Source organism: Rhinatrema bivittatum, chromosome 1, assembly GCF_901001135.1.
Source record: "Rhinatrema bivittatum chromosome 1, aRhiBiv1.1, whole genome shotgun sequence".
In the NCBI taxonomy this organism is placed as follows: Eukaryota; Metazoa; Chordata; class Amphibia; order Gymnophiona; family Rhinatrematidae; genus Rhinatrema; species Rhinatrema bivittatum.
The window spans coordinates 238,035,676-238,062,201 of NC_042615.1; the positions used below are offsets into that span (position 1 = coordinate 238,035,676).

General features: G+C 45.8%; 1 protein-coding gene across 8 annotated transcripts in view; it reads right to left on the minus strand.

Moving 5' to 3' along the window:
• ST3GAL5 (ST3 beta-galactoside alpha-2,3-sialyltransferase 5) overlaps positions 1-26,526 on the minus strand; it is a 297,392-nt gene that overhangs the window by 95,829 nt on the left and 175,037 nt on the right. For all 8 annotated transcript variants that reach the window (XM_029592756.1, XM_029592753.1, XM_029592758.1 and 5 more), the window contains one exon: positions 7,206-7,323. In XM_029592756.1, the coding sequence (XP_029448616.1) occupies positions 7,206-7,243 (38 nt within the window). In that variant the 5' untranslated portion in view covers positions 7,244-7,323. The remainder of the gene's footprint in view (positions 1-7,205; positions 7,324-26,526) is intronic.

A 26,526-nucleotide genomic window follows, 5' to 3' on the forward strand; every position in this document is an offset into this window, starting at 1 on the left:
TCCCTTCTAACCATCCCTCACCTTCCCCTTATTGTTACCGTTACATTATCCCCTCCCCCCACCAAGTACTATAGCATTTTAAATGTGCCATGCATGAAGACATTGCCTCTTGTCTGCACAGGATGCTGCTCACACTTCAGGAAGGAGGGAGGGAAAGGATTAACACACAGACAGCACCCTCACATACTGTGCTCCCGCATCCCCCTGCAATCTCAGGCACGAAAGGCCGGATAATGCTCCTGCAGAATTCAGCCAACAGAGCTAGGAGAAAGACAGGATTGAAATGCACCTCTGAAGAGCCAATACTGGGACCTTCATGGAGACGTTCTGAGGGGCAACTGTTATGGCTCAGGCCTACAGATCCTCAAGATAACAGAGGAAGACATCAGGCATTTCCCCTTTAAGCCAGATGAAACTGGAAAAGGTTGCTAGGTAACCAGGGGACAGCAAGAGGAACCTGCCACTCCCTACAGGAATTCAGCCTGCTGTTGCCATGGTTTCTAGCTATTGGAATCACCTTCAGATTAGGTCAACTCCCGCTCTGTTCTGAAGAGAACCTTGCTAGGAACCTCTCCCAGTCTGCTTCTGTTAAATTTGGTGTTTGCCTCTGTGGAGTTTGTGAGCCATCCTCTGCGCCCTAACTGCCATCATGCATTTTATAGCTCCTTGCTAAGCCCCCAGCTCTCTCTCTCTCTCTCTCTCGCTCATAGTTCCTGTAAGACCTGACCTCTCAGTCACATTTCATTGCTAATCCCTGAGCTCTCAGATTCCTAAACCACTGAGCTCTTATCACAGCACCTGTATCCCTGAGCTCTCAACTCCCTATCGCCCTGAATTCTCATAGCCACAATATCTGAAGTCACAAAGTTCCCCAAGCCCTTTCAGCGCTCTGGCTTGCCCAGGGTCTTGCAGGCTCATATTGATATTGCCTGGGACTAGTTTTACCTCATTTGCTCTTGCCATTTGTATTATTCTGTGGTGCTTATGTTTCTTATCTAGTGCCAGGACCAGCTACTTCTGCATCTGGGGCAGATAGTCAGAATTACACCCCTCCCCCTCTGATTCACCAGTGGCTGCTCCACACAGCACGGTCTCCTGTGGTGGCAAAGGAACAGCAATCCCTCTGGAGGTAGCAGCTCCAAAGCAAAGCACACCCCTCTCTCCCCTCTCCTACCCAGCATCCCACTCTCTATTCCCCTATCCCTTTGTCCAGCACCTCCTTTCTTCTCCCCTCCACTTCCATCTTCCCCCAGTCCACTCTGTGCCCTGCATCCTCCTCTTTTTCCTCCCAACTCCTTTCCCTGCATCCCCCCCCCCCCCCACTTGCTCTTGGTCCCTCTCTCTCCCCAGCATACTTGTCCTGCATCCACCTTTGACCCTCACCCACTCAACCTGCATTCCCCTCTCTCCCCCACTTGTTTCTTGCCCTGCATTGCCTTCTTTCTCCCCTACTATTTCTTATCCAACAGCATCCCTCCTCTCTCTCCCACCAATTCCTTGCCTAGAACCTTCCCCCTCTTCCTCCCCATCCCCTGCCCAGCAGCCTCCCCCCCCCCCCCCCAGCCATTTGCTCAGCAATAGAAACCCTCTCCTCCCCTACAAACCCTTATCACAGCAGCAGCTCTTCTCCCCCCAACCCCTTGCCCAGCAGCAAGATTTACCCTCTCCTTCATCCCTCTGCCCCACTAATCCTCTGCCAGGCAGTCCCCCTCTCTACCCCATCACCTCCGGCCCAACACCACCACCTTCTTTGGCTCTCCCTTTCACCCCCTGCCCAGCAGTAGCCCCCTCCCCTTTCTTTCTCTCTCCTCTGCTCCTTGCACTGCAATGCTGTACATCGTTATGCTGCAAGAACCTAAAATAAAATCAGCAGAGGGATTCCTCCCCTCCTGTATCCCGCAGACTGCTGCTTGGAGCAGGAAGCAGTATTCTCTCAGTTAACCAGCATGGACTACTCCCCGTGCAGACTGGATAACAGGATTTTTACTGTGATGCTACAGTGTGGACTTGCATTTCCCCTTCCCCCGTGTATTTGCTATATTAGCCTGCGTCCTTGTCTGTGTATTCTTAGGATGAGGCTGAGCTAGATCTGCATTTTTCAGCTAGGCCATATTAACGTTACCTTGAGGAATCTTACGGGAGCTTATAGTGTTTGTGCCTTGCTTGTGACATTTCCTTTCCCCATACTTGACCCCCTCAGTTTCTGACAGCAGCCAGCCTAATCAGTAGGTGGCCGCAGACACTAAGGGGCATGAGTTGCTAGCAGACACTTGAAAGTAAAGTAAACAGCAGTTATACAGAAAGGCTGTAACTGCTATTCAGACGGAAACTATAGGGGAAAAGAAATGAGTTGGTGCAGGTTCTGCCGGCACTCTGAGACTGACTGGCTGACAAGCCGAAGAACGGAACACCAAAGCCTTGATCTGCAGCCAGATCCCGAGGCTTGGCTGCCAAGGTGAATCCTTCCTACAGGGACTGCAAATTGGAGAAGTTAAAGTTCTGGCACCAGGCAGGAGCTCTACCAGAGCAGACAGAATTGTACAGCATCTGTTCAGCATGTTGCGTCCTGTTTGGTCTCAAGTCAATATTCAATAGAAAACCCACTGCCTCCTTATTTAATATCAAATTGTACTGCCGTGGTCACCTGTTATTTTTATTGAAAAGACTTTTTTTTTTTTAAAGTGAAATGTGGTAGTTTCATAAAGTATTTAAGCGGGGACCATCCCGGTTACCCCGTCATTGTCATAGTTATAATCTAAACTCACCACCTCCACCCTTTTTATAATTGTGATGGTGCCACAAACAAAATTTGCTTATGATGTATCCAGTTTCTCAATATTTCTTATCATACTTATATCGTGTCCTGCAAAGACATCTCAAAATTTGAATATTTAAAAACACCGTCATTGTGTCAATACTTAGCTTAAGAATTTCCCATGTATATCGATGTTTCCTCTCCAATGCTCCTTTGAAATGTGTTAATCCACCTGACTTGTACAAGTTTCGGATGGCATCCTTCTTCAGGGGTTACCTTTCCAGAGACACCCGAAATTCATATAGATTATGCCTTTAAAATATTTTGAATCTAACTTAGGTGCAGTGTTAGATTCAAAATATTTTAAAGGCATAATCTATAGGAATTTTGCAAATTAAAAGCAAACGAAACTCTACAATTTTCCCTCTGATTTTTAATTTTATCCCAGAAGAGATATTAGTTTTTGTAGCTTATGAAAGCTCTTAACTACTCCCATTAGGTTTTTAAGAAGCTGATATTCAGTGCCATTTCTCCAGCTAAGTTTGGACTTAGACAAATGGCAGGATTTGAAAATCCCATTGTGCTGGTCAGCCCCAAGTTACCTGGATAACCTTTTAGTTAACTATAGTTACCGTTCCATGTAAAGGCTTTCGCTTATCTGTTCTAAGTTAACTGTAAACCGATACGATGTGCAAACGGTTGTCGGTATATAAAAATGTCTAAATAAATAAATAAATAAAATAGTCCAGTAAAAGCTAATCCAGCTTTCAGGGGTGGGATTTTTCTGGCTATCCCAAAATTAGCCAGAAAAGTTAGCCAGATAAGTTTATCTGGCTACCTTTAAGACAGCCAGGGATATTCAGCAGCACGCCCATGCCACTGAATTTCAGGTAAGTTTATCTGGTAACTTTGGTAGCCAGCCAGCAGCTGTATATGGATCTCTAAATCAGGTACTGCTGCTCTGTTCAGCATCAGAACACCCATGCAGATATTGCACTAAACATATATGAAGATGCTTGGGAAGAGTATTTGGCTTTGCCTGTGTCAAATTGATTTTCTTAGTTTGAGAAAACACACTTAAATGATAACAAATGCTCTCTGAGGAGGTGATTATTGCTGTTATAAACTAATTTGCTTAAATGCGGGTTTTGGTTTTTTTTTTAATTAAGAAACAAAATGAATAATTTGACACAGGCATTCTGAATTGTGAACTCAGTGAAACCGGGAATTTCTAGGGGAGTGGTTCTCATATCTGTCATGGGGGACACACCAAGCCTGTCTGGTTTTCAAGATATCTACAATGAGATAGATTTGTATGCACTGCTTCCATACATTGCAAATATACTTCATGCATATTCATTGTGGATATGCTGAAAGCCTGACTGGTTTGGAGAACCAGTGTTCTAGAGGATTAATGCCCTTTTTTCAGATTACTTGAAAGCTCATCACAGATGTATTAAGTTAGTCCAATAAAAAGGTATCACCTGCAACTTGTTTGTTGACCCTTAATTCCAGTTATCAGAATTTAAATGCATGTTATGTATTTAGGAGCTGATATTCAAAGGATTTATGCTGTTAAAATTGTCTTAACTGCATAAATCTAACTGGTTATAAATATCCACCTGCACAAAATCATTCTGCACACAGGTCAGTAAAAAGGGGTCGGGGAGCCAGGGAAAAATTTAGTCAGCTAGTGCTACATTCACTGCGAACTGATAAATCTGTGCAGGCAACTCTGTGTACAAAGGGCTGTCCTAAATCTAAGCACTTGAGTTTTGTGCGGTATAAGATTTAACTGGATATTCAACAGCACAACATTCTCAGGACCATCCAAAGGATAAACATGAGTTTCAAAATGGGTATTTCCTTGCTTAATGACCCCTGTCTTGTAAAGCTGCAAGCAAACACGCTGAACGATTATGCAACACTCAAGTCATCAACATTACGATGGCTGCTCTTTAGGCAAAGTCGGACCATTCTTGCCACAGAAAGAAAACATTCCTGGCTCCTTGGGATGTTCTTTTGGAATACATGGCAATACAATTTCACTTCTTAGAATGGGGACAATCAACTCTGGTGCCAGAATGCCGCAAACAGGTCTGGTTTTCAGGTTTCTTCGGAATGAATATTCATGAGCTAAATTGGAGCCACTGGCTGCACATTAAAGCTTATACTACACGCATGTGGCTGCCTTGAAAATCCAGGCCCATTTGCAGCAGTTTAGAGCTGAATTCCCCATTATTCCTTATCAATATATTTTTACGTAGGTAAGACCAACTTTGCAAACACCCTCTGGATAATCCTGGTTACCGTACGTTCATAAATTAAGACCAATGATTCTCAACTGGGGTGCCTTGGAAAAGTTCTCCCAGTGCCGGCAAGTCCAGTGTGATCCTCCAACCTAAGCCCATTTCCCAGACACCACTGGACAGTGCCCAAAACCTCTTGTTTGCTGATCTAGCCCTTCTCGCCTATCCCTGAAGCATCTGGGCAGATCTGGGGGAGATAGGAGGCGAGGGGCAGAGGCAGGGAGCCCACAAAGCAACAGCGAAGGGCAAAGAAAAGTCTCTGCTCCCTGCTCCAGTCTCTCCCCTCCCTCCTTCTCCTGTCCATCCCCAACTCCACCTGCCACCTTGAGTACAGGGATAGTCTCTGCCGAGTCTGCTGCAGCTGAGATGGAAGGAGGGAGTTACCCAGAGCTCCATTTCAAGCAAGAATGATTTGTGGGGAGGGAAGAAGGTTGAATGCTGGAGGGAGAAGGGGATGACTGCTTTGGAGGAAGCCGTGCAAAAGATGGTGAATACTGATGGAAGTGAGGATGACCGCAAATGCTTGGGGGAGAGGGGCACAGACGCTGACGGAGTATTGGACTGCTTTTTCTGCCAATCAAGAGTGGGGAAGAGGATTGGGAGGACAAGCAGGGCTATATATCAGGACGGTTGGAATAGAGCATATCAGGGATCGTGAGGGGGATGTAGGGAGCAGAGATCAAACCTAGGATAGGGTGCAGAGATGGAGTGAGGGAGAGAAAGAGGACCCAGAAGGGGGGCTGCAGAAGAAAAACCCTGGATAAGAGGCAGGGTGACGAAGGGGAAAAGGTCTGAGAATAAAGAGTGAGAGAGAGAGAGATTAGAGAGAGGACCAAGAGCGAAAGAAGATTTGGGAAGAGAGGAAGGGGGGAAGGGGGAGAGAGAGAGAGGGGACCAGATATTGGATGGACAGAGGAAGAAAGGGCCTGTGACAGAGAAGGGAGAGAGAGACAAGATTGTGGATTTGGGTGGGGGGAGCAGGGGGAAAATCACAAGAGATAAGGGGATGACATATCAAAGAGTAGGTGAAAGAGGAGGAAGATTACGGAAAGGAGAACAGGCAGGAAGAGGAAGAACAAGAAGAGAACAAAAAGAGGCAGAGAAGAAAGGAAAGAATTAAGGGAAAAGCAGAAAGACTGGAGAAAATAATATATTTAAAAAATCCACTTTGAAGGAAAAAGATGAAGAAAGGAAAACACCAGACAGAAAAAGAAAAAAAAAAGACAAAGTCAAAAAAGAAAGCCAGTGGTTTCTTCTCTGGTTGAAAACGAACTGTCTAACAAAGAATATTAATAACTTATCAGTGTAAGAATTCCTGGAACCCATTTCAAAGTCTCTGACCTGGGCATATCCCCCACATAGAATTTACATGTTTGGAATAGGTGGATTTTGTTGGCTAATTTTGACATAATTTAGCATAATTAATTCTCTCATATGCAGGACATACCTGCCAGCCCTGAGGCTTTTGTAAGAAGCCCAAAATATGTTGTGGTAACAAAACTTAAAATGTGCTTTCAAGATATATTTTGAGAGTAGATTACTGCAATTTTCCACGAGGAGAGTTCACCAGACTTTCTCCCTCCCACCAAAATGAGCTTCTTGCTCACCCACTAGCCCCTACAGGGAATCAGTGTCCAGATTCACCCACCAGAAGTCCGGTAAATCTTACCCTCCCCTCTCGCCTTCCCGCTGGCAGAAAGACAGCAACACTCGCTCGCCTCCTCTGCCAGCTTCAATCTGACATCTGAAGGCCGGGGGACCCCACTGGCTTTGCATGATCAGCTGTCAGACTGAAAGGGAGTCAGGAGGCTGCACATAATAGGTAAAAAAGTGATGCTCTCCTCCTGCCACGAAATAAAGATGGTTGCTTAGCACCGAACTTTAGAGTCATTACAGAAGTATGGGGCACACGTTGTGCGGTACACTCAACTTGATCATCGCCGTCCATCGTCATCACTGTTTATTTAACCTCATGCTCTTCCGGCGAGTGCGTTCGGAGCGTGTTACACAGTGAAGCAGTCCACAGAGACCATGGAACAATGGTTAGTGCTCATTATGAGCCAAACCTAGGTGATGCAAGGAGTTGCATAATCGGTTGGCCAAGCATTACTGTTAAAATAAATTAAGAGCCGGTAAATTACCTGGGAGCACCTTTGAAACAGCCAGGTCTTTTCATCATTTCCTGTCACTAGACGTAGCATTCCAGAAAAGTGAGCAAGGCACTTTATTGTCTTGTGCTGTTAACTGTCACTTAGAATCCTGGAAATCGAAAAAAACAAAGCAACAGTAATTTTACCCTTAACCAATCAAATCTGTGAAATTGATTATGCATAATTTCTTGTGTAACATGAGTTCTATTTCTGTTTCAGAATTATTAAATAATAAAGTCACACATATTTCTGCATGTATCAGGGTAATAGACATAGTACACAAAAAATAGTCAAGTTGATATATGGAATCTAGCCAATACTGCTGCTTTAGCGTATGAAGGGAGAGTATAACGTCCCACACCACTGGGCAAAGCACAGGACCATACCTATACCACTTGTAATACACTGGCTGCAAAAAAAAAAAAAAAAAAAAAAATTGGAAAACAAAAATTTTTTTTTCTAGCTTTCAAACTAAAGCAACAGCAAGAAAAGCTACCCAGAATGCAGAGATGCATGAAGAGCAGTCTCTGGCTGCTATGGTCAGGACCACAGCTCTAGTCATTTAAAATACTTTGTTCATTGCTGATCTTCAAAAGAGGAGGCAGCCACGAAAGTTTAAAAATCAGTACACCACAGGACCACCAAAATCACTAAAGGTCCTGATTCAGACAAGGTCTGGATAGCAAAGTTAGCTGGATAAAACTTATCCAGCTAACTTTGGAGATATAGTCTATAGTGCAGCCACACAATTGAATATAGCCGGCTATCTTAAAGATAGCCGGCTAACTATAGCCAATTAACATTAGGACAGGTCTTTGGCCTGACCAAGCTTAGCAGGCCAACCACTCCTCCCAGTTATGACCCCTGAACACCCCTAACTTATCTAGCTAAATTCTAGCCTCCTAATATTATTAGCCACCTAGAATTTAGCAAGATATGCACCCAAATATTTAGTCATCTAACTTTTGAGTTAGCCAGTTAAATTCTTTTGAATATGCACTTCCAAGTGTCTCTGCCATGCTAAAATGGCAAGATTGCAGTGCTATAATGGATTACTGCTTTTCTTAGGGAGAGATCTACTCAGACACTTGTTCAAACAGTTCTGACCCCGATTTTAGGAGCTAGGTCTGGAGTTATTCTGGGTTTAACATCTTCATTCATCCCTTGGGAATGATACTGTAAACGCAAGAATGTGCAAGGCTTCTTATATGCAGATGACATCCGGCCTATGGTTCCAATGGGGAGGGAGGTTGGTGGGCACTGTTGGAAATGAATGCTAAACCATCAGCTGCTGCAGATTGTCTTCTAAAATTGAGGTTCTCAGAATAGGTTATGGTTGGGTAGACACTGCACAGCTGTCTCTTGAGATGGAAGCAAAGTAAATTATGTCAGGGACAGCCAAAGTCTTAGGTGTTATCCTAGCGTCTAAGTTTGGTTTAGAAATGTAAGTTTCAAGAACCAACCAACCATTGAGTCAGTTTATTGAAGCTGCATTCTTCTTTGGGCTTGGAGGCCTTTAAAGCAGTGCTCCATTGACAGACGACATTTTAGACCACTGCCCTCTTGTACCTCCTTTGTTTGGCCAGTGGATCAAGGAGTAAAGGCATAAGCTCTACCTTCTACAGCGCTTATTTACCACTCCTCTTTCCATCACAACCTCCACCAGCTGTAACTGAACGCCGGGCAGTTCGAAGTCCACGCACATCCAGTTTCAGCTTTAAGCAAATAAAGATTTTTAGGGACTCCATGTGCACTCTCTGTCATTTTTCAAATTACTTTGCTACTTTGTAATCCAAAAAAAGGGTAGCTTTTTTTTTTGAGCTGCCATTGTTTCTCTTTTTGTTAAAGCAGGGGCTATTGCCCATAGCACTTATGGGCTAGTAGGAAGCAATGTATTGATTAAAAAAAAAATGTTATTGGTTTTCCCATTTTAAATAATTGTCTAATTCTAGGCTAGTTTTGAAGTGACTTTGGACCATAAGTTTAACTGACACTTGGCAGAAAATTTGCTGCTACCAGGAGCCCTAGAACACAATCCATTTTCCTACATTACCCTGTGAGCACTACTTTCTTTGATGCAAAAAGCCTATCAATTTTATGCTCACAGCAACCCAATCCTTAGAGAGAAAGCACAGATGCTTACCTGTAACAGGTGTTCTCCTAGGACTGCAGGATGTTAATGCTCACATGTGGGTGACATCATCAGATGCAGCCCAGCACGGAAATCTTCTATCAAAATTTCTAGAACTTTGACTAGGCACACTGAGCATACCCAGCATGCCACTATCCACATGTCCACGCGGGGTCCCCCTTCAGTCTCAACACAAAATTACGAAAAAATAAAACATAGTAGAAACCCAACTCCGCGGGGTGGTGGGGGGGTTTCCTGAGGACTAACATCCTGCTGTCCTAGGAGAACACCTGTTACAGGTAAGCAACTCTGCTTTCTCCTAGGACAAGCAGAGTGGTAGTTCTCATACATGGGTGAATACCAAGCTGCAGGCTACTCCCAAACTGATACAGATCCACAGCCACCGAACCTAGCGCTAATGGGCACAACAACTGCAGTGGTGTGGAAATCCTAGGGAGAAGCCTGCCACGAAAAAAGCAGGCTCCAGGCAGGAAGAGTTGGGCTATTTCATACTGAAGGAGGTTCTGCAGAACAGCTTGACAAAAGTTGCTGTCCCTACGGCTATCTCTATCCAAACAGTAATGGGCCATGAACATGTGGAGGGAGCTCCATGTCGCCACCTTGCAAATGTTGGCCATGGGAACCGCATGCAGATGGGCTACCGAAGCCACTATTGCACGGACGGAATGAGTCTTGACGTGGCCTCCAAGCTGAAGGACCACTTGTGCATAGCAGAAGGAAATACAATCCGCCAGCTAGTTGGATAACGTGTGCTTGATGACTGCAACTCCCAATCTGTTCTTATTTAAGGAGACAAAGAGTTGCATGGACTGTCAGTGGCCTGCTGTTCTCTCTAGATAGAAAGCCAAGGCTCTTTTGCAGTCCAGGCTGAGTCGAGCCCACTCATCGTGGTGAGAATGTGGCCTGGGGAAAAAAAGGTAGGTAGGACAATTGACTGGTTGAGATGAAATCAGATGGGCAAGAATGTAGGGTGGCTACAAAGCACCACTCTGTCATTGAAAAACTTAGTGTAAGGTGGATATGTCACAAACGCCTAAAGCTCACTAACCCTGTGTGCTGAAGTAACTGCAATCAGGAAGATCACCTTCCATGTCAGGTACTTCAACTCACAGGAACGCAGTGGTTCGAAGGGATCTTGCATGAGACAAGCCAGAACTACATTAAGATCCCAGGACACAGCAGGAGGCCGCAGGGGAGGTTTCAGCTGAAGCAAACCCCACATGAATCTGCTCACCATAGGATGCATGAAAATCGGTGAATTATCCACCTTGTGGTGGTAGACCAGACAGCACTGAGGTGCACTCTGACAGAGTTGATTTTCAAACCAGCATCGGAAAGGGATCGCAAGTAATCAAACAACTTGGAAGTAGGACAAGCGAATGGATCCAAGTCATGTCTGTCTCTCACACCAAATGGAGAACCTTCTCCACTTCAAAGTGGAGGAGGTTTTTTCACTGTTAATTTGTTCCTACGCATGTATTAAAGTTACAATCCCTTTTGTTTTAATGTTACTATGTTCTACTGTTACAATGTAAAAACAGCTTGACCCCGTCACGCTATTAACCTGTTATTATGTGAACCGATGTGATGTACCCCAACGAATGTCGGTATAAAAAAGCAAATAAATAAAATAAGTGTATGACTTTCTGGTGGATGGTTTTCGAGAAGCTACCAGAACCTGAGACACATCCTCAGAGAGGTCAAGGGACCACAGGACTAACCTCTCAACATCCAGGCAGTCAGAGATAGTGCCCAGAGGTTGGGATGGCGCAGCCTGCCTCGATCCAGTATGATCAGGTTGGGGGAGGTCCCCTGACGGAGAGGTCCCAAAGAATTGGGAATCAAGCCTGTTCGGCCACCAGAGATCCACAAGAATCATGGTACCCCGTCCTGCCGGAGCTTCAGGAGAGTTTAACACCAGCGGAAGTGGAGGATATGCATACAGAAGGCCCTTGCCCTAATGGCGGGCAAAGACATCTGAGGCTGGTCTCCCAGTTCCCCAGTGAAGGGAGCAGAAGTTTATCACTTTATTGTTGTACGGGGAGGTGACAAGATCTATGTCCGGTTCCCTACAGAGGCAGAAAAGGCAAGTCGCCACTGCCTGGTCAGGGACAACTCGTGGGGATGGAACGCTCAGCTCAGGCAATCCGCCATCACATTCTCTGACCCTGCTAGATACACTGCTCAGAGCAGAATTCCCTGGGACTGGGCCCATGACCAAATCTAGGCAGCTTCCTGGCAGAGGAGGAGCAATCCACTACCTCTTTGCTTATTGATGTACATTGTTACCTGGTTGTTGGTCTGGACCAGGACTACTCAATTGGACAGGCGATCCCGGAACACCAAGAGCACATACCTGATCACCTGAAGTTCCAGGAAGTTGATCTGGCATGAAGCCTCCTGGGCCAACCAGCGACTTTGGGGTAGATTTTCAAATACCGCGAATAGGCGTACTTTTGTTGGCGCTCCAGGTGCCAACAAAAGTACGCTGGATTTTAGTAGATAGGCGCGGAGCCGCATCCGGGATCGTCGCACGCAAGGCTATCAATTCTGTATAGCCGGCGCGCGCCAAGCCGCGCAGCCTACCCCCGTTCCCTCCGAGGCCGCTCCGAAATCGGAGCGGCCTCGGAGGGAATCCTCTAACGCCCTCCCCTCACCTTCCCCTCCCTTCCTCTACCTAACCCATCCGCCCGGCCCTGTCTAAACCCCATCCTTACCGTTGTCGGGGGATTTACGCCTCCCGCAGGGAGAAGTAAATCCCCGCGCGCCAGCAGGCCGCTAGCACGCCGGGACACGACCTGGGGGCGGGTCTGGAGGGTGCGGCCACGCCCCCGGACCGCCCCGGGCCGTAGCCACGCCCCCGAGCCCGCCCCCGGAACGCTCCCGACACGCCCCGAAAACGCCGCTGCGCTCGGTCCCGCCCCCAACACGGCCCCCTCCGAAAACCCCGGGACTTACGCGAGTCCCGGGGCTCTGTGCGCACTGGTAGGCCTATGTAAAATAGGCTCACCGGCGCGCAGGGCCCTGCTCGCCTAAATCCGCCCGGATTTGGGCAGATTTAGGCGAGCAGGGCTCTTAAAATCCGCCCCTTTGTGTGCGGAGGCCGTCCGCATGCACCCTCCAGCCCAGGGTGGAAGCATACGTAGTGAGCATAACCTGGCATGGAGGCATCTGAAAGGGAACCCCACCCCACCTGCACTCCAGGTTGGGCAGAATTTCCCACCAGGACAGGAAGATCTGGAGGGAGGTGTGATGAGCACCCATACACTGAGGTCCTGGGAGGCTTGGCGCCACACTGCGACTGCAGAGTCCATTGGGCTCTCTGCATGTGCAAGCGGGCCAAGGAGGTGACATGGAAAGAGGCAGCCATGTGACCCAACAACCGAAGCATAAGGCGGGCCAGCACACATCTGCTGCAGCAGACCAACCTCACCAGAGATGCTAGAGCAAGCGATCTGTCGTAAGGAAGGAAAGCCCAGCCTTGGGTCATTATCCAGGTGAGATCCGATTAAGTCCAACTGAGTCGGCTGAACAAGGTGGGGCTTCGGGTAGTTGATAACAAACCCAAGGGATTCCAGCAGCCATATGGTCAAGTTGAGGGAATGAAGCATCCTTCTGCGTGTGGCCTCCTTGACCAGCCATTTGTCCAAGTAGGGGAAGAAGTGCACCCTAGATGACTAATGTGTGTCCCAATGCTTGCCAAGCACTTGGTGAAAAAATGTGGGGTGGAGGCCAGGCTGAACGCTAACACCTTGTACTGGAAGTGATTGTCACCTACCAAGAATTGTAGGTAACGCCTGTGACTGGGGGAGATTCCTATTTGGGCATAGGCAAGGCATCCTTTAGATTGAGGGAGCAAAGCCAATCCTCTTTGCAGGAGGGAAATCAGGGTGCCCAGCACGACCATCTTGAACTTCTCTTCATAGATATTTGTTCAAAGCCCTCAAGTCTATGATGGGGCGTAACACCCCCCCCCCCCCCTCCTGTTTTCTTTAGAATCAAGAAGTATTTGGAGTAGAATCCCCGTCCTTGTTGACCTTGCGGAATGGGTTCTACCACTCCCACAAGGCGGAGAGCTCTGTCCAAAGAACCTCATGATGTGGGGTCTGGCCCCATGATGAGCAGGGGGGGGGGAAGAGTCCTCCGGGACACTCAGGATGATGGACAGGACAGTGGTCCAAGGTGATCTGTGGCTATTGGTCCTAGGACTGTAGCTGACCTCAGACTGTGGGCTTCAAGGCAGAGAGTACGGGTACTGGGCACTGGGCTTATGCTCCCTTGGGACCAGACAAAACCCTGTGGTGGGGGCTTTGCTGGGGCCCCTAGAATTCCCTTGCAGCACGTGGGTACACAGGGCCGGAGGATAATTCCTCTGGCGACAAAATGACCTTCTGCTTCCCGGACGTGAGGACTTCTGGACGGAGGATGGAGGGTCCGAAGTGCTGGCAGAGAGATGCTGGAGGGTCTCATGGTGGTCTTTCAGCTGACTTACAGCATCCCACACCTTGTCGCCAAACAGCGAGTTTGTCTTGGACCTTTGGTCATAGGTTTGATGCTCGGAGCCATGCCAGTCTACAGGCGCAATGCCCACCGCCACTACCCAGGCCGTGGACTCAAAAGCATGATAGGTGGAACGCAGTGCATATGCCGCACTCGAGGCCCTGCTCGGCAACGGCCAGGAGATCTTCCTGCTGTTGCTGGGGAAGGTGATCAGCTACCTCCTGGACCTACTTCCAGAGGTTGTGAATATTCTGCCTCATGTAAAGCTGGTAGGAGGCAATGCGAGCAATCAACATCGCGACCTGATACACCATCCTATCCAGGGCATCTGCAGCCTAGTGTTCCCACCCTGGAGGCACCAAAGCATGGGTACGGGAGCATTTGGCTTTAAGGGCCGATCACCATCACTGACTAGTGTGGGAGCAGGCGCCTCTCAAAACTTAAGGCTGGTTGGATGAGGTAGAGTGCATCTGCCTTAGGTTTCACCGGCTGTATGGAGATTGGGTGCTCCCACATCCTAAGGAGCAATTCCTTGAAAATATCATGGATGGGAATAGTGAGCACCTTCTTTAGGGCATTCATGAACTGCAGAACCTCAAGCATTTTGTGACAAGCATCCTCCTCCACCAGAAGCTGGAAGGGGACAGACTCAGCCATAGCCCAAACAAAGCCCACAAAGGTCAGATCTGGGGATGGGGGAAATCTATGCCTCTGATCTGGAGGAGATGGATCCAAGGGCATGTCTCCAGAGTCCTGCGAGGAAGACTCAGAGCTATCATCTCCCCAGGGATCATACAGGGCTTCCTCCTCACTGACGTCCCCTGGGGTGCCCCAAGGAAGGTCCCTGCCTTAGACCCTCTGCCTCAGAACCAAAGGCACAAGGAACCGGACTGGGCAAGAGTGGTGTGGCACCGGCTCAAATGGTGCCTCCAGACAGGCGACATCATCCTCCTCCGAGGAACCCATAATGGTGAACATTCCGGATGGAGGGGGACTTGGCAACTGCTGGGGCATCGAGAGACCCTGGGCACTGGTGGTGGCTGTGTGGGCAGATCACCCAAGAGGACGTTGAGTCGCTGTAGCAGCAGCGCTAGCATCACAGGGGCAGGCTCGGATGCCGGGGGCACTGGCGGAGCAGGAGGCTTGATGCCCTGAAGGGCTTGGAGCACCACCTGTTGCACTCTGTGGTCCAGCTCCTCCCTAAAGTCCACCGAAGCGATGACAGAGGGAGAAGGAGAAGGACAAGTCATCACCAGAGCCTCACTGGAGCCCCAGGGGGAGTCAGTACGCAGCACCAATGTCTGTGGGGAATGCCCAGGACTCCCAGCCATGATGGAAGTTGATGCCCCCTCTCCGCGGGGGTCACTTTGGGGGCAGCACATTGGACCCCGGTGCTGCCTGTGACCGGTGTTTATGCTTCAGAGGTTTCCCATGGTGCTCAGCCTGGTCTTTCCCCGTACAGAGGATAGAGATTATCCTGAGGTTCTTGACCGCCACGACACTGGAGAATGCCTATCTCCCGAACCGCGTCATAAGAGGGTGCCGAAAGGGGAGTGGGCACAGAGGGAAGCAGCTTCATCGGTTCCCCACAGTCCTTGGAAGGAGAGGTGCCTGATGCTGGGGTTAAAGGGTCAGATTTTTTCGACCCTAAGAGTTTTTCCATTTTATCAAGTCGAGTCTGACGACCCTTGGGGGTCATTTGGTGACAAAGACAACACCCCTGGATGTCGTGCGATGCCACCAGGCAGAGAATGCAAACATAAAACAGATCTGTGATGGACATGGTCCATGTACACTGGAAACCGACAAAAACCCAACAACGCCATGAAAAAGCCAGTGAGTGGTTGATGACCGGCGGATATCGAGAATGGCACAGTCAGGAATAGACCACAGAGAAGGTACAAAAAAAAAAAAAAACTTGCCAGGCCACCCTGAAGTACCAACAGGGGAAGGGGGACCCACTGTAGAAAAATACTGATGAAAGTACCAAGAAAAGACTCTAAAGAGCAGAGCTCCAAAAAACCGCGAGGCAAACAGCTCCATGGAAAAGAAGAGACTGAAGGGAGACTCCACATGGACGCGTGAATAGTGGCATGCTGGGCATGCTTTGACAGAAGTTTTCCATGCTAGACTCCATCTGATGATGACACCCATGTGTGAGGACTATCATTCTGCTTGTCCTAGGAGAATGTTTTCCAGGAAGCCTTGGACGATACTTTGCTTTCAGAGATTCATAGGCCGCATCTTTTGGGGGACATGGGATAAGCCTTTGACTTTCTTGTGCCTATGGTATATTTAACAGAGCTTGGTTAATTTTACAGGGTTGTGTTGATGAGTCAGCTGGATAGTCAATGGGAACCCTGAGTTTGTTTGGAGTGATTGAGTGCAGTCACTCTAGAGGTGGCTGCACACTGAGGTGGGATGGTGCAGCTGGAGGCCTGCACGCTGAGAGGCTTGGGGGTGGCAGATGACCACCAAGGCTTAAGAGATCAGGTAAAGATGGCTATGTTGTGTTTCAATAAAGCTGTGGGTCTGCTTTTGTGTTTGATGTTAATTTTGTAAAGATAGCAGCTGAGGTCCTGGCTGACCATGTTGTTGCCCAGTAAAATCTTTAAAACAAACATACTCAACCCTGAGCTAAGGATCCAGAGAAGATATGGAACAGATTTAATGTTTCTGATGAGAACTGACAAAGCAAACAATATTACTCAATTTGGGGACATCTAGTAGATTTTACAGAGTAAACTCTGTAGCTCAGTTTTGTTTTTCTCATGCTTAACACTAGTTCTGTCTTTTAAAGCTGCCTGCTTCATTGAAAACAGTAATAATCTAAAGTGCTACAAAAGATAATTCTGGATCCTGTCATTTGATTAAAACAAATAAAGGAATGACAGAAGGAGGCTGACATATAGGAGACTGTATGTATTGCTAAAATACCCTAACCCAGGAATAAGATCAATAATGCTAATAGCGGGAATAGTTAGAAAAAACATTTCACAGATAGGAGTGGATTTGGCGAACTAGAATAAACAATGCAAGGAAAACTTAAATAAAATATTATTTATTTTATATATATATTTTATATATATATTATATTATAAAAAATTAAAATAAAAAATGCTGGAAAACTTGAGTCAAGGAAAGAATAATCAGGATAATTCAGCACTGTATTTGTTTTATCACTGCTAGGTCAATTAGGAACTTGCATTCTCAAGAGCCTTCCAACACATGCAGCTTTTCTTCCCCCTCAGTAACTAGCTATACATGAGGGAAGCCCCACTTAATATGCCTTATTTCCCTTAAGTTATGCGTGACTGACAAACATGTTGGAAGTCAGACACGAAAAAACTACCAGTGCCTTCCATTTCTCTGCGACTGACTGAATCTTATGATCTTTAGTATCTCAAATACATTTTGCACAGCTTCTTTCCTGTGTAACTCGGGACAAGAAAAAAAAAACTTGACGTGCTAGAACAGCAGCACAGGCCAGGATCTCTGCAGATCGCAGGGTGCCAGCTGACGCCAGTGCACAGCTGCAAGGCGGCCCTCATCTCTCCAGTGTTGATACTGATGTAAGGGAAAATAAAGCAAGAGAAGTTCTCTGGAGAGAAGCAAGCTATTATGTCAGCTGAGGATTGGTGCCTCCTGGGCAAAAAGAACCGGATAACTTTTGGCAATAGTGTTGTTTAGAAGTAGAATAGTTATGTTTTAATTATGATCCAGAATTCATTTACACTTTAACATATTACTATTTCCAAATTAGAATGAGAATTACTTCATTTGAAACTGCCCAGGGCAGGATGCAATAACACAATCCAGTAATTTGATTATTATATACAGCACAAGTACATAATATACACAGCAGCAATGCCAAAAAAATCAGACAGAAGCAGCAGCAAATAACCATTCACCAGTGGTTTCTCACTATCTTTCCATAAATAAAATAGTTTAAGGTCTACCTGAATGACATTACATTTGAAGACAAGTGCATCAATTGGGGCACATTGTTTTACCAGCTGGGAATGATACAGGAGAATGCATGGTTATGGTCATTTTACCAGAGGGACCCATTAAGTTTCCACCTTGTGAATGCAATAACGAAATAATCCAAGTAAGCAGAACCCAGGGCAGGCAGAACCTTAAAAGTCATTGTCGGGAGGCCTTAAAAATGCAATAAAAAGTGAAAGCAGCTGTTTTTATTTTTAAAATTAATAAATAAATAAAACAGCTGCACTCACTTTATTATTGCCATTCTGCAGCCTTTAAGGGAAGGGCAAAAAGGCAGAATTGGAAGAAAATAGAAACAAACATGTACATGGAATCTGTACCAGATTCATGTTACTGTACAACTGTGTAGAATGCAAAAAGAACATGTAATCTGCTGGATAACTGAGAGCAGTTAGTATAGGTGTAACATGTTCCCTACTCCTAATTTAAACAATTTAGCTGCAACAGGATTAAAGGCTAAGCTTGAAAAAGTTAAACTGAGGGGAGAGATGGATGCATGAAAAGCCTCAGGGCTGGATCCAGAACTTTCAGCTATTCTACTGGCATAATTCAGTGTATAAAAGAGAACATGATTTAAGAAAGAACCAGAAAATTTATTGCACGATTTGTTACACGATTACCCAGAGAAATATCATTGATAATTTCAGAAAGGATAGCGAGAAAGAGAAACTAAGAACAGAAGATCTCAAAAAAGCACCCATTTCAGCCTCAAAGCAAAACAAAAATTAATTTCAGGAGCACGGTGGACTCATTTTGGAATCTGCTGTCAAACAGAATTGGAGAATCTCAAGAATTTGAAACAGAGTGGGCAGGGATCTATAATGGGACCACTGCTTTTTAACATTTTATTAATGACCTAGTGTGGGTTACACTTATCCGGCTAACTCTGCTATCCGGACTGTCTCTGAACATAGACCTCAAAATGGTTAAACTGCAAGACTCCAAGATTAAAACGGTAATACTATACTTAAAAATCTGTTAACTGTTTAAAGTAAAATAATAAATGATGGCAGATCATGACAAAAAAAGGTCTATCCAGTCTGTCCAGCAGAGTGCTTACATTGGGCCAGAGGAAGTATAAAAGGAGACTTCCTCTGATCATTCCTTGACTTGGCAACTTCCATGGTTAGTCAGGTCTGCTTGCTTCAGTGAGTTCTTGTGCTTTGGATCCTTGTTCCTGTTTCGTCTTGGTGTTCCTGGTTCCTGACTTCGGATCGGCTAGCAGTGATTCCTGGTGTGTGACTTCGGATTGGCAAGCGGTGATTCTCTGGTGTGTGACTTCGGACTGGCAAGTGGTGATCCCTCGGTGTGTGACCTCGGACTGGTAAGCGACGACACTCTGGCACTTGACCTCGGACTCCTTCTTGACCATCGTCTCCAAGGGCCCGCCTAAGTCCCAGCAGCCCGGGTCCCTATGGGCTCCTCCCGGGGGGACCGTGGGCTTCCAGGGGTGAAGCTCCAATCAGCCCTTGCACCAAACTTCTTGACCTCTCAAAGGTCCACCTAAGTCCCAGCGGTCCGGGTCCCTACGGGCTCCTCCTGGGGGGACCGCGGACTTCCAGTGGCGAAGACACACTTCCTTTCTTCGACATCACGACTCTTCGTCTGCCTCCACAGCAGAGGATCAGCTGGTCACGTCTTCTGTTCCTGCCTCGCCACCCGACGGGAGAACCTACGGATCTTCCTCCTAAGGTATTCCATCCTCCCGTCAGCCCAAGGGTTCACAAGCCTGAGCATAACAAAAAATATTCTATTTTCCCCCCCAAAAAAATTATAAAATATTCAATAGAAACATCAAATTACACCCAATAATTACAATTAGTAACGATTTAAAAATCTCCAGCTCTCCATACCTGGGATCCTTTAATTTTCAGTCATCCTGAGATTATCATGGATTGGGGAGATAGCTTGTACAGCCCTATCTTCCCTCACTCACACACCCATGCTAACACATTCATTCTTTCACACACTCCCTCTCATATACAGTATACATGCTAATAGTCTCACATATACACTCCCTCTCTCTCACCCACACACACACACACACACGAGTCTGAGAGCCTATATACTTGCGTGTGTCAGAGCCTGTGTGCATGTATGCCTTGAGAGCCTATTTGTGACACATAGGCTCTCACAGGCATGCTCACACACACAGGCTCTCGCACATACATATGTAGGCTTTCAGCCACACACACACACAAGCTCTTAGACATGCAGACACACACACACACACGGCCTCCTGTTTGCTTCGAGCCATGGTGGGATAAGCACCACCACAGCTGGCCTCCTCTCCTCTTTGGGCCAGAAATAATTTGGCTGAATTGAAACATCAATACTTACACCACCTGCCTTAGACTTAAGCAACTTTCAAATTAATCCCTCAAATCAAGTACAGGATTTAGGTGTATAGCTAGAGAAGAACCTCACTATGAAAATGCACATCAGGAAACTGATTAAGACAGGATACGCTAAGCTGTGTAAACTACAAAGATTGAAACCACTATTAACCTTGGTGGACTTTTGTACAGTACTTCAATCTAATATTCTCTAATCTTGACTACTGTAACTTCTATGTCTTCCAGCAAGTCACTTAAAATCACTACAACTATTACAGAATGCCACAACAAGGCTATTAACAGGATCCAGGAAATATGATCATATTACACCTTCGCTGATGGCTCTGCACTGGTTTCCAGTACAATCCAGAATCTACTTTAAAGTAATATTCAACATCATTCAATCCAATAACACCAGACTGCTAAGAGTGACACTACAGTCCTACAACCCTAAACAAACACTCAGATCCTAAAATGAAGGTCTCCTGAATGTTCCCAGTATACGGAACACACGTTTGACACAAATAAGAGATAGAGTATTCTCAATGGCAGGTCCAAAGCTCTAGAACTCTCTACCGGAAACTCTACGTGTCTTACCAGATAGAAATTTAAAAGTGAATTAAAAATAGGGCTATTTGTTAACGCATATAATTTAACTTAAACCTCAGAATATACAGATCCAATAAAAAAAAAAAAGACAAGAAAGAAATGATAATCGCAGCATGAAGAATAAATCAAATGACAGAATGCATAATTCTCAAACAACCCACAGACTAAGAAGTGAAAACTACCTTATTATCTGTGATTACCAACACTCTTTGCCTTATGTTCTGGTCATAATTCCATTTGCCCCAGAAACAGTCTCTAGAATAGATAGAAATTAATACCTACATATGAACTCCAACATCATAACCAATCATTTTGTTTTGTCTATGTTTATCTGTTGAATGTATAACTACTAAATGTCATCTTATAAACTGTTGCGATCTATACATGGAACAATGGTATAAAAAATATCTAAATAAATGTTCAACTCCAGCCAAGCTTGTCCACAGATATTATCCTGACTGCACTACTTCTAGGAACCTTAGGGGCAGATTTTAAAAAGTTGTGCGAGCGCGAACAAAAGTATGCCTGATTTTATAAGATACGCGCGTAGCCGCACGTATCTTATAAAATCTGGGGTCGGCGCGCGCAAGGCTGCACAAAATCGGCAGCCTGAGTGCGCCGAGCCGCGCAGCCTGCCTCCGTTCCCTCCAAGGCCGCTCCGATTTCGGAGCGGCCTCGGAGGGAACTTTCCTTCACCCTCCCCGCACCTTCCCCTCCCTTCCCCTACCTAACCCACCCCCCCGGCCCTATCTAACCCCCCCCCTTACCTTTGTCGGCAAAGTTACGCCTGCTTCCAGCAGGCGTAACTTTGCGCGCGTCGGCCGGCAGCCCCGCTCTGTCCTCCGGTCCCGGGGGCTGGTCCGGAGGCCTCGACCACGCCCCAGGCCGGCGCCACGCCCCCGAGCCCACCCCCAAAATGCCACGACCCGCCCCCGCCCCCCCGACACGCCCCCTTACAAAAGTCCCGGGACTTACGCGCATCCCGGGGCTTTAGGCGCGCCGGCGCGCGCGGGCCTTTGAAAATCCGCCCCTTAGTTTTCAGTTTTATTTTATTTTCCCTGGGTATTATAACAAAAAAAATCTGTGGAAAAATGACTTTTCCACTGATTTTTCTCCTGTTATTACAAAGCCATTTTTCCACTGACTTTTTTTTTTGTTATAACATTGAAGTTCCCAAGAAAAATAAAAAAATATCTGAAAACAAAAGGTTCTTACCTACCCCGTAGATCTTTTCCAGATTCAGAGCTCTTTTCCAGCTGAGGCTATCCCACAAGAGAGATTGGATAGAAATTCCAAATGAGGGACTTAAGCTTGTTTGTAGACCAACCTAATATCTGGAAGTTACCCAAGATGGCGCTGACAGCGCGACGGGCTATAATGTCGCTCTTACCTTGGTAAATTTTTAAGCCACTGAAATGCCTCATTCTGCCCGCAAAAGGAGGGCCAGAGAGTGTCTGGCCTCAGAGCCACTACCGGCTCCTTGATGGACGCTCATGACTGTCGTAGGACAGAGAACGAGGGTGAGAGCTCACTGAGCGGAAGGTGGGGGGGGGGGGGGAAGAGGAGCCTGCCTCTGCTTTAGAACTGACGACATCATTATCCCCCGGAGAGAGATCGGTGCCAGTGAATCTCGCCGAGAGGCTTCTGCAGGAGCGAGGGGGACTGGGGTTGCCGGAGGAAAGCACCCATTTGGAACCCCACCCGAGACACGCAGACCTGCAGGAAATTTCCTCAGCTCAGCAAGAGAACGCACTAGGAGCTGGCAAAATATCCAAGAGAGTGGCTGGTTTGGGGCCTAGACTGAGTTCGACTGAGACTTCTTTTCCACAGTGTAAGACCACAAATGTTTACATTGAAAACGATATGGGAAGCAATCAATGATATGAATAAGAATATGGAAGTGCAAGTTGGTTCTCTGTTTAAACCTATAAATGATATAAAAATTAGAGTGAACAAAGTAGAAGAAGCAACTGGACAGATAAAAGGAGAGTTGGAATCTGTAAAGTTGGATATTGGAAATGTTACTAATTTACAGCATGTCTTAGTTAAAGAAAATAAAGTACTGCAGTATAAAATTGAGAACATGGAAAAAGTTGAGGGAAAGAACCTTCGCTGTATTAATTTCCCAAAGTTCCCAATGACCTCTCCGAAAGAGTTATAGCGGAGATTATCTAATGGAGGTGTTGAAAATCCCTGAGACAACATTGCCAATAATATAAAAAATGTATTATTTACCACCAATGAAGAAAAGTATAAAGGATAATAATAATGGAATGCAGGAATTACAACCAGTGGAAACATAAAAAAAAATCTCTGCAGTTCTGGAAGGTTCTGAAAAAAATATGGCGAGACCATCTACACTGAATGTGACTTTTTTCCTGGAGTCTGATAAAGACTGGGTGTTTAAAAAATATTTTTCAAATTGGTTAGAGATGTTTTTAATTGTAGGAGTACAAATGTTTCTGGACTTGTCTAGGCAGTCCCAAAAACACAGGCGACAATTTTTATTGCTTAAATCAAAAGTGGTCCAATTGGGTATGTTTTTCATATTAAAATTCCCTTGTAAGTGTTTGATAAAACATAGAGGGGTATCAAATATATGTTTTCAGCCATCTCAGTTAACTGAATTTCTGGTTAGTAGAGAAGGTCCACAGCTTAGCTCTTCTCCAGGCACCGAGTGAAGAGCTCATTTAAATGGAAATTTATCTCTGTAAGATAAAGCTGTTCTATAGCTAAATTTCCTTGCACGAGTTATAAGAATTTCTTCAGCATAGTGTAATCTTGGGTACTTCTTTGGAGGCTTGTAAGACAGGTGCATTAGAATATTATAGTTTTACCTTTATATATGGAAATGTAATGTGATTCATTTCATCTGTAGCACCTGTATTTCTGTTCAAGTAATTTACTTGATAATTATGTTTAAAAAAATGCATAAATAAATAGATAATTAAAAAATAAATCTGAAAGACAAGGCAGCAGTGCCATTAGGACAAAGAACAATGCTAATGAGATTACGGGAATCACGAAGAATTGAAATGAATGAGGGGGTCTGAGAACAGGATAGTGAGCCAGGTAGCTGGGGGGGGGTGGGGGGGGAGGAAAATCAGGAAGCTTTCCGGGCATGGGACGAGGAGAGCATCCTAGAGAAGTTTAGACAGGCACAATGTGAGGTTGATGCCCTCAGATTTGTACTGTTCACAGTCCAACAGATAAGGGTGATAAATCTGGGAGGAGGAGGAATGCCATGAACCCACTATATCCCTCTTTTTGATAAAAATGAGCAGCTTTATCAGTTTGCTAGAGGAGAAGTAGAAAAGGAATGCTGGGAGGCCCCATGGGGACTCAAGAAGATCTGCAGTAGAGATTGGGCCTCTTATCTGACAGTTCCAAGAGGCCCTGACTGCTCTAACAAGCCTCACTTACAAACCCTAAGAAGTGTGTACCTGGGAAAGCAGGAAATTCAAATGTCTAAGGCATTCCTTAGAAAAAGGGCAGGCCCAGCCACAACTCAGAAGATCATAAGCCATAACCAAAAGAGTAATTCCCATGAACAAAGCAGCAAATAAAGCCTTTTTTGGATCGACTGGAATACGATCCAACATTTTTAACAGAACTTCACTACAAAAGTCAAACCCTTAATGGAATTACTATGAAAACAAAGTCCCGACAGAATGTAATGGAAAGAAACCAATCAAGCATTCTGCAAGTTTTAAAAAATTATATACTTTCAGTCAGTCCCAGGGGGCCTAGCCTGGTTTTGTGCACCCAAATGGACTGGAAGCAGTTCTGACCCAGAAGAAAAACAATGGGGAGCAGCCCATCATATATAACAGACAAAACCTACTTCTGAAGGAAACAATATTTAGTCCTGGGGGAATTCTGCGCTACTGCGGCGCAAAAAATGGCAGAGAAGGCACCGGCGTGCCATGGAGTGCGTGCCGTTCATGGCAAAGATGAAGGCCCCGGTGAGACAGAGACTGAGTGAGTGTAGAGAGGTGTGTGGGGGAGGGGGAAGGGGGTGCTGCTTGATTGTGGGTGCTAGAGAGAGGGAGCCTATATTAGGAGATTGTGAAGAACTGTGTATGTGTGTGAAAGATTGGGAGCTGGTGTGTATGAAAAAGGGATCCTGTATGTGAGGGAGCTAGCCTATGTGAAGGGATTTTGAATGTGTGAGAAAGAGCCTGTGTGAAGGTGTGCATGAGAGAGAGAGAAATAGGTAGCCTGTGTGAGGGTATATGCAGGAGAGAGAAAGGGAGCTTGTGTGGCTGTATATGCAAGAGAGAGGGACACTGTATGTGCACTAGAGAGTGAGCATGTGTGTGAGAGAGAGAGAAAGGGGGGGGAGGGGGACAGAAGGAGCCTGTGTGAGGAGCAGTACAGAGAATGGGGTCAAACCCTGGGAGTGGGGATAGAGTGGAAGGGGTTGAGCCTAGAGGTGGAGGGGAGAGATACTGGCAGGTGGAGGAGTTGGAGCCTGAGAGGGCAAAGTGGCCAGGGGAATAGAGAGAGTGGAAGGGACACCCTTACAGTGAATTTCTAGGGAAATTCTGCTCAAAATATTTAAAATTCTGCATCTTTAAGTAATAACTTTTTCCTGCATTAATTTAAAATGTAATTACTTAAAGACTGTCATGTAAATTGTGTTATTTTGATAGATATCAAGTATGCAGAAGTTTAAGTTTTTCTGCACAGAATTCCCCCAGGAGTAATTATTATATCATACAAAATGGACCCTTTCGTCACTGAAGGCCCACTTGGCCATCAATTCTCTCATAACTGATCATAAACTCCTTAAATGGTTTCCTAGACATAAAGAAGTCAAATGCCTGGGTAAGAAGGATGACCTCAATCTTGCAGTCATTTGCTTTCTGAATAGAGCAGAGACCCGATTAGGAAAATGTGAATGCTGGCTTCCTGTCCCAGCAAGCACCCCAGGTTTGGGCAAGTGTGAGTAAGCTGGTATACATTCCAGAAGCCAGTTCACCTCAACAGACCCACTGATGAAACCCAAACCATCTTAAAGCCTAGCCAGGAAGCTGTTGACTTACAAGTGGGTCTTTTTTTCAATTAGGATTAGAGTCTAGCATAAAACCAGGAGGGGAAGGCCTGAGGAGGAGTCCAGAAGGCCTATCAAAGTCCTGAGAGGAAGAGTGCATGACAAACCTTCCTAAACAGGAACCCGATTATGCAAGTATCGCTAAGCACTGAAACCAAGAAGAGATGCCATAGGGAAGAAATTGGTCAGATGGCCTAGCTTGCTCATTAGAAGTTTATTTTTTCTTTTTCCATTTTTTGTAAAATACTGGTGTCTGATGCACCTGTTAATAAATCTCAACAAAACAAGCTCATTTATGGTCCTACAAGTTGTTATTGAGAGATAGCTTGCTCCAGCCAGATGCCCAGTGAAAGTGCTACCTTTCACACCTTTACAAGGTGTTACTGTGCCACAGATAATGAGGAAAACAATTTTCAAAGGGATCTGCCCAGGTAACTGTGGAGCTGCTATTATATGCCTGCTGTTAATGCTAAATAATTTAACTATACCTCTGGGGTATAATTAAGTTTTTGGCATTGAGACCACATTAAGCCAGGCAGGATTTAAAGCACATAAACAAGTCATGCATTAAAGTATAAGGAGTTTATTAGCATAAATTTGCATCTTATTAACTCATCAGCATGGGCACAGGTGCTACCATAACACAGGCCC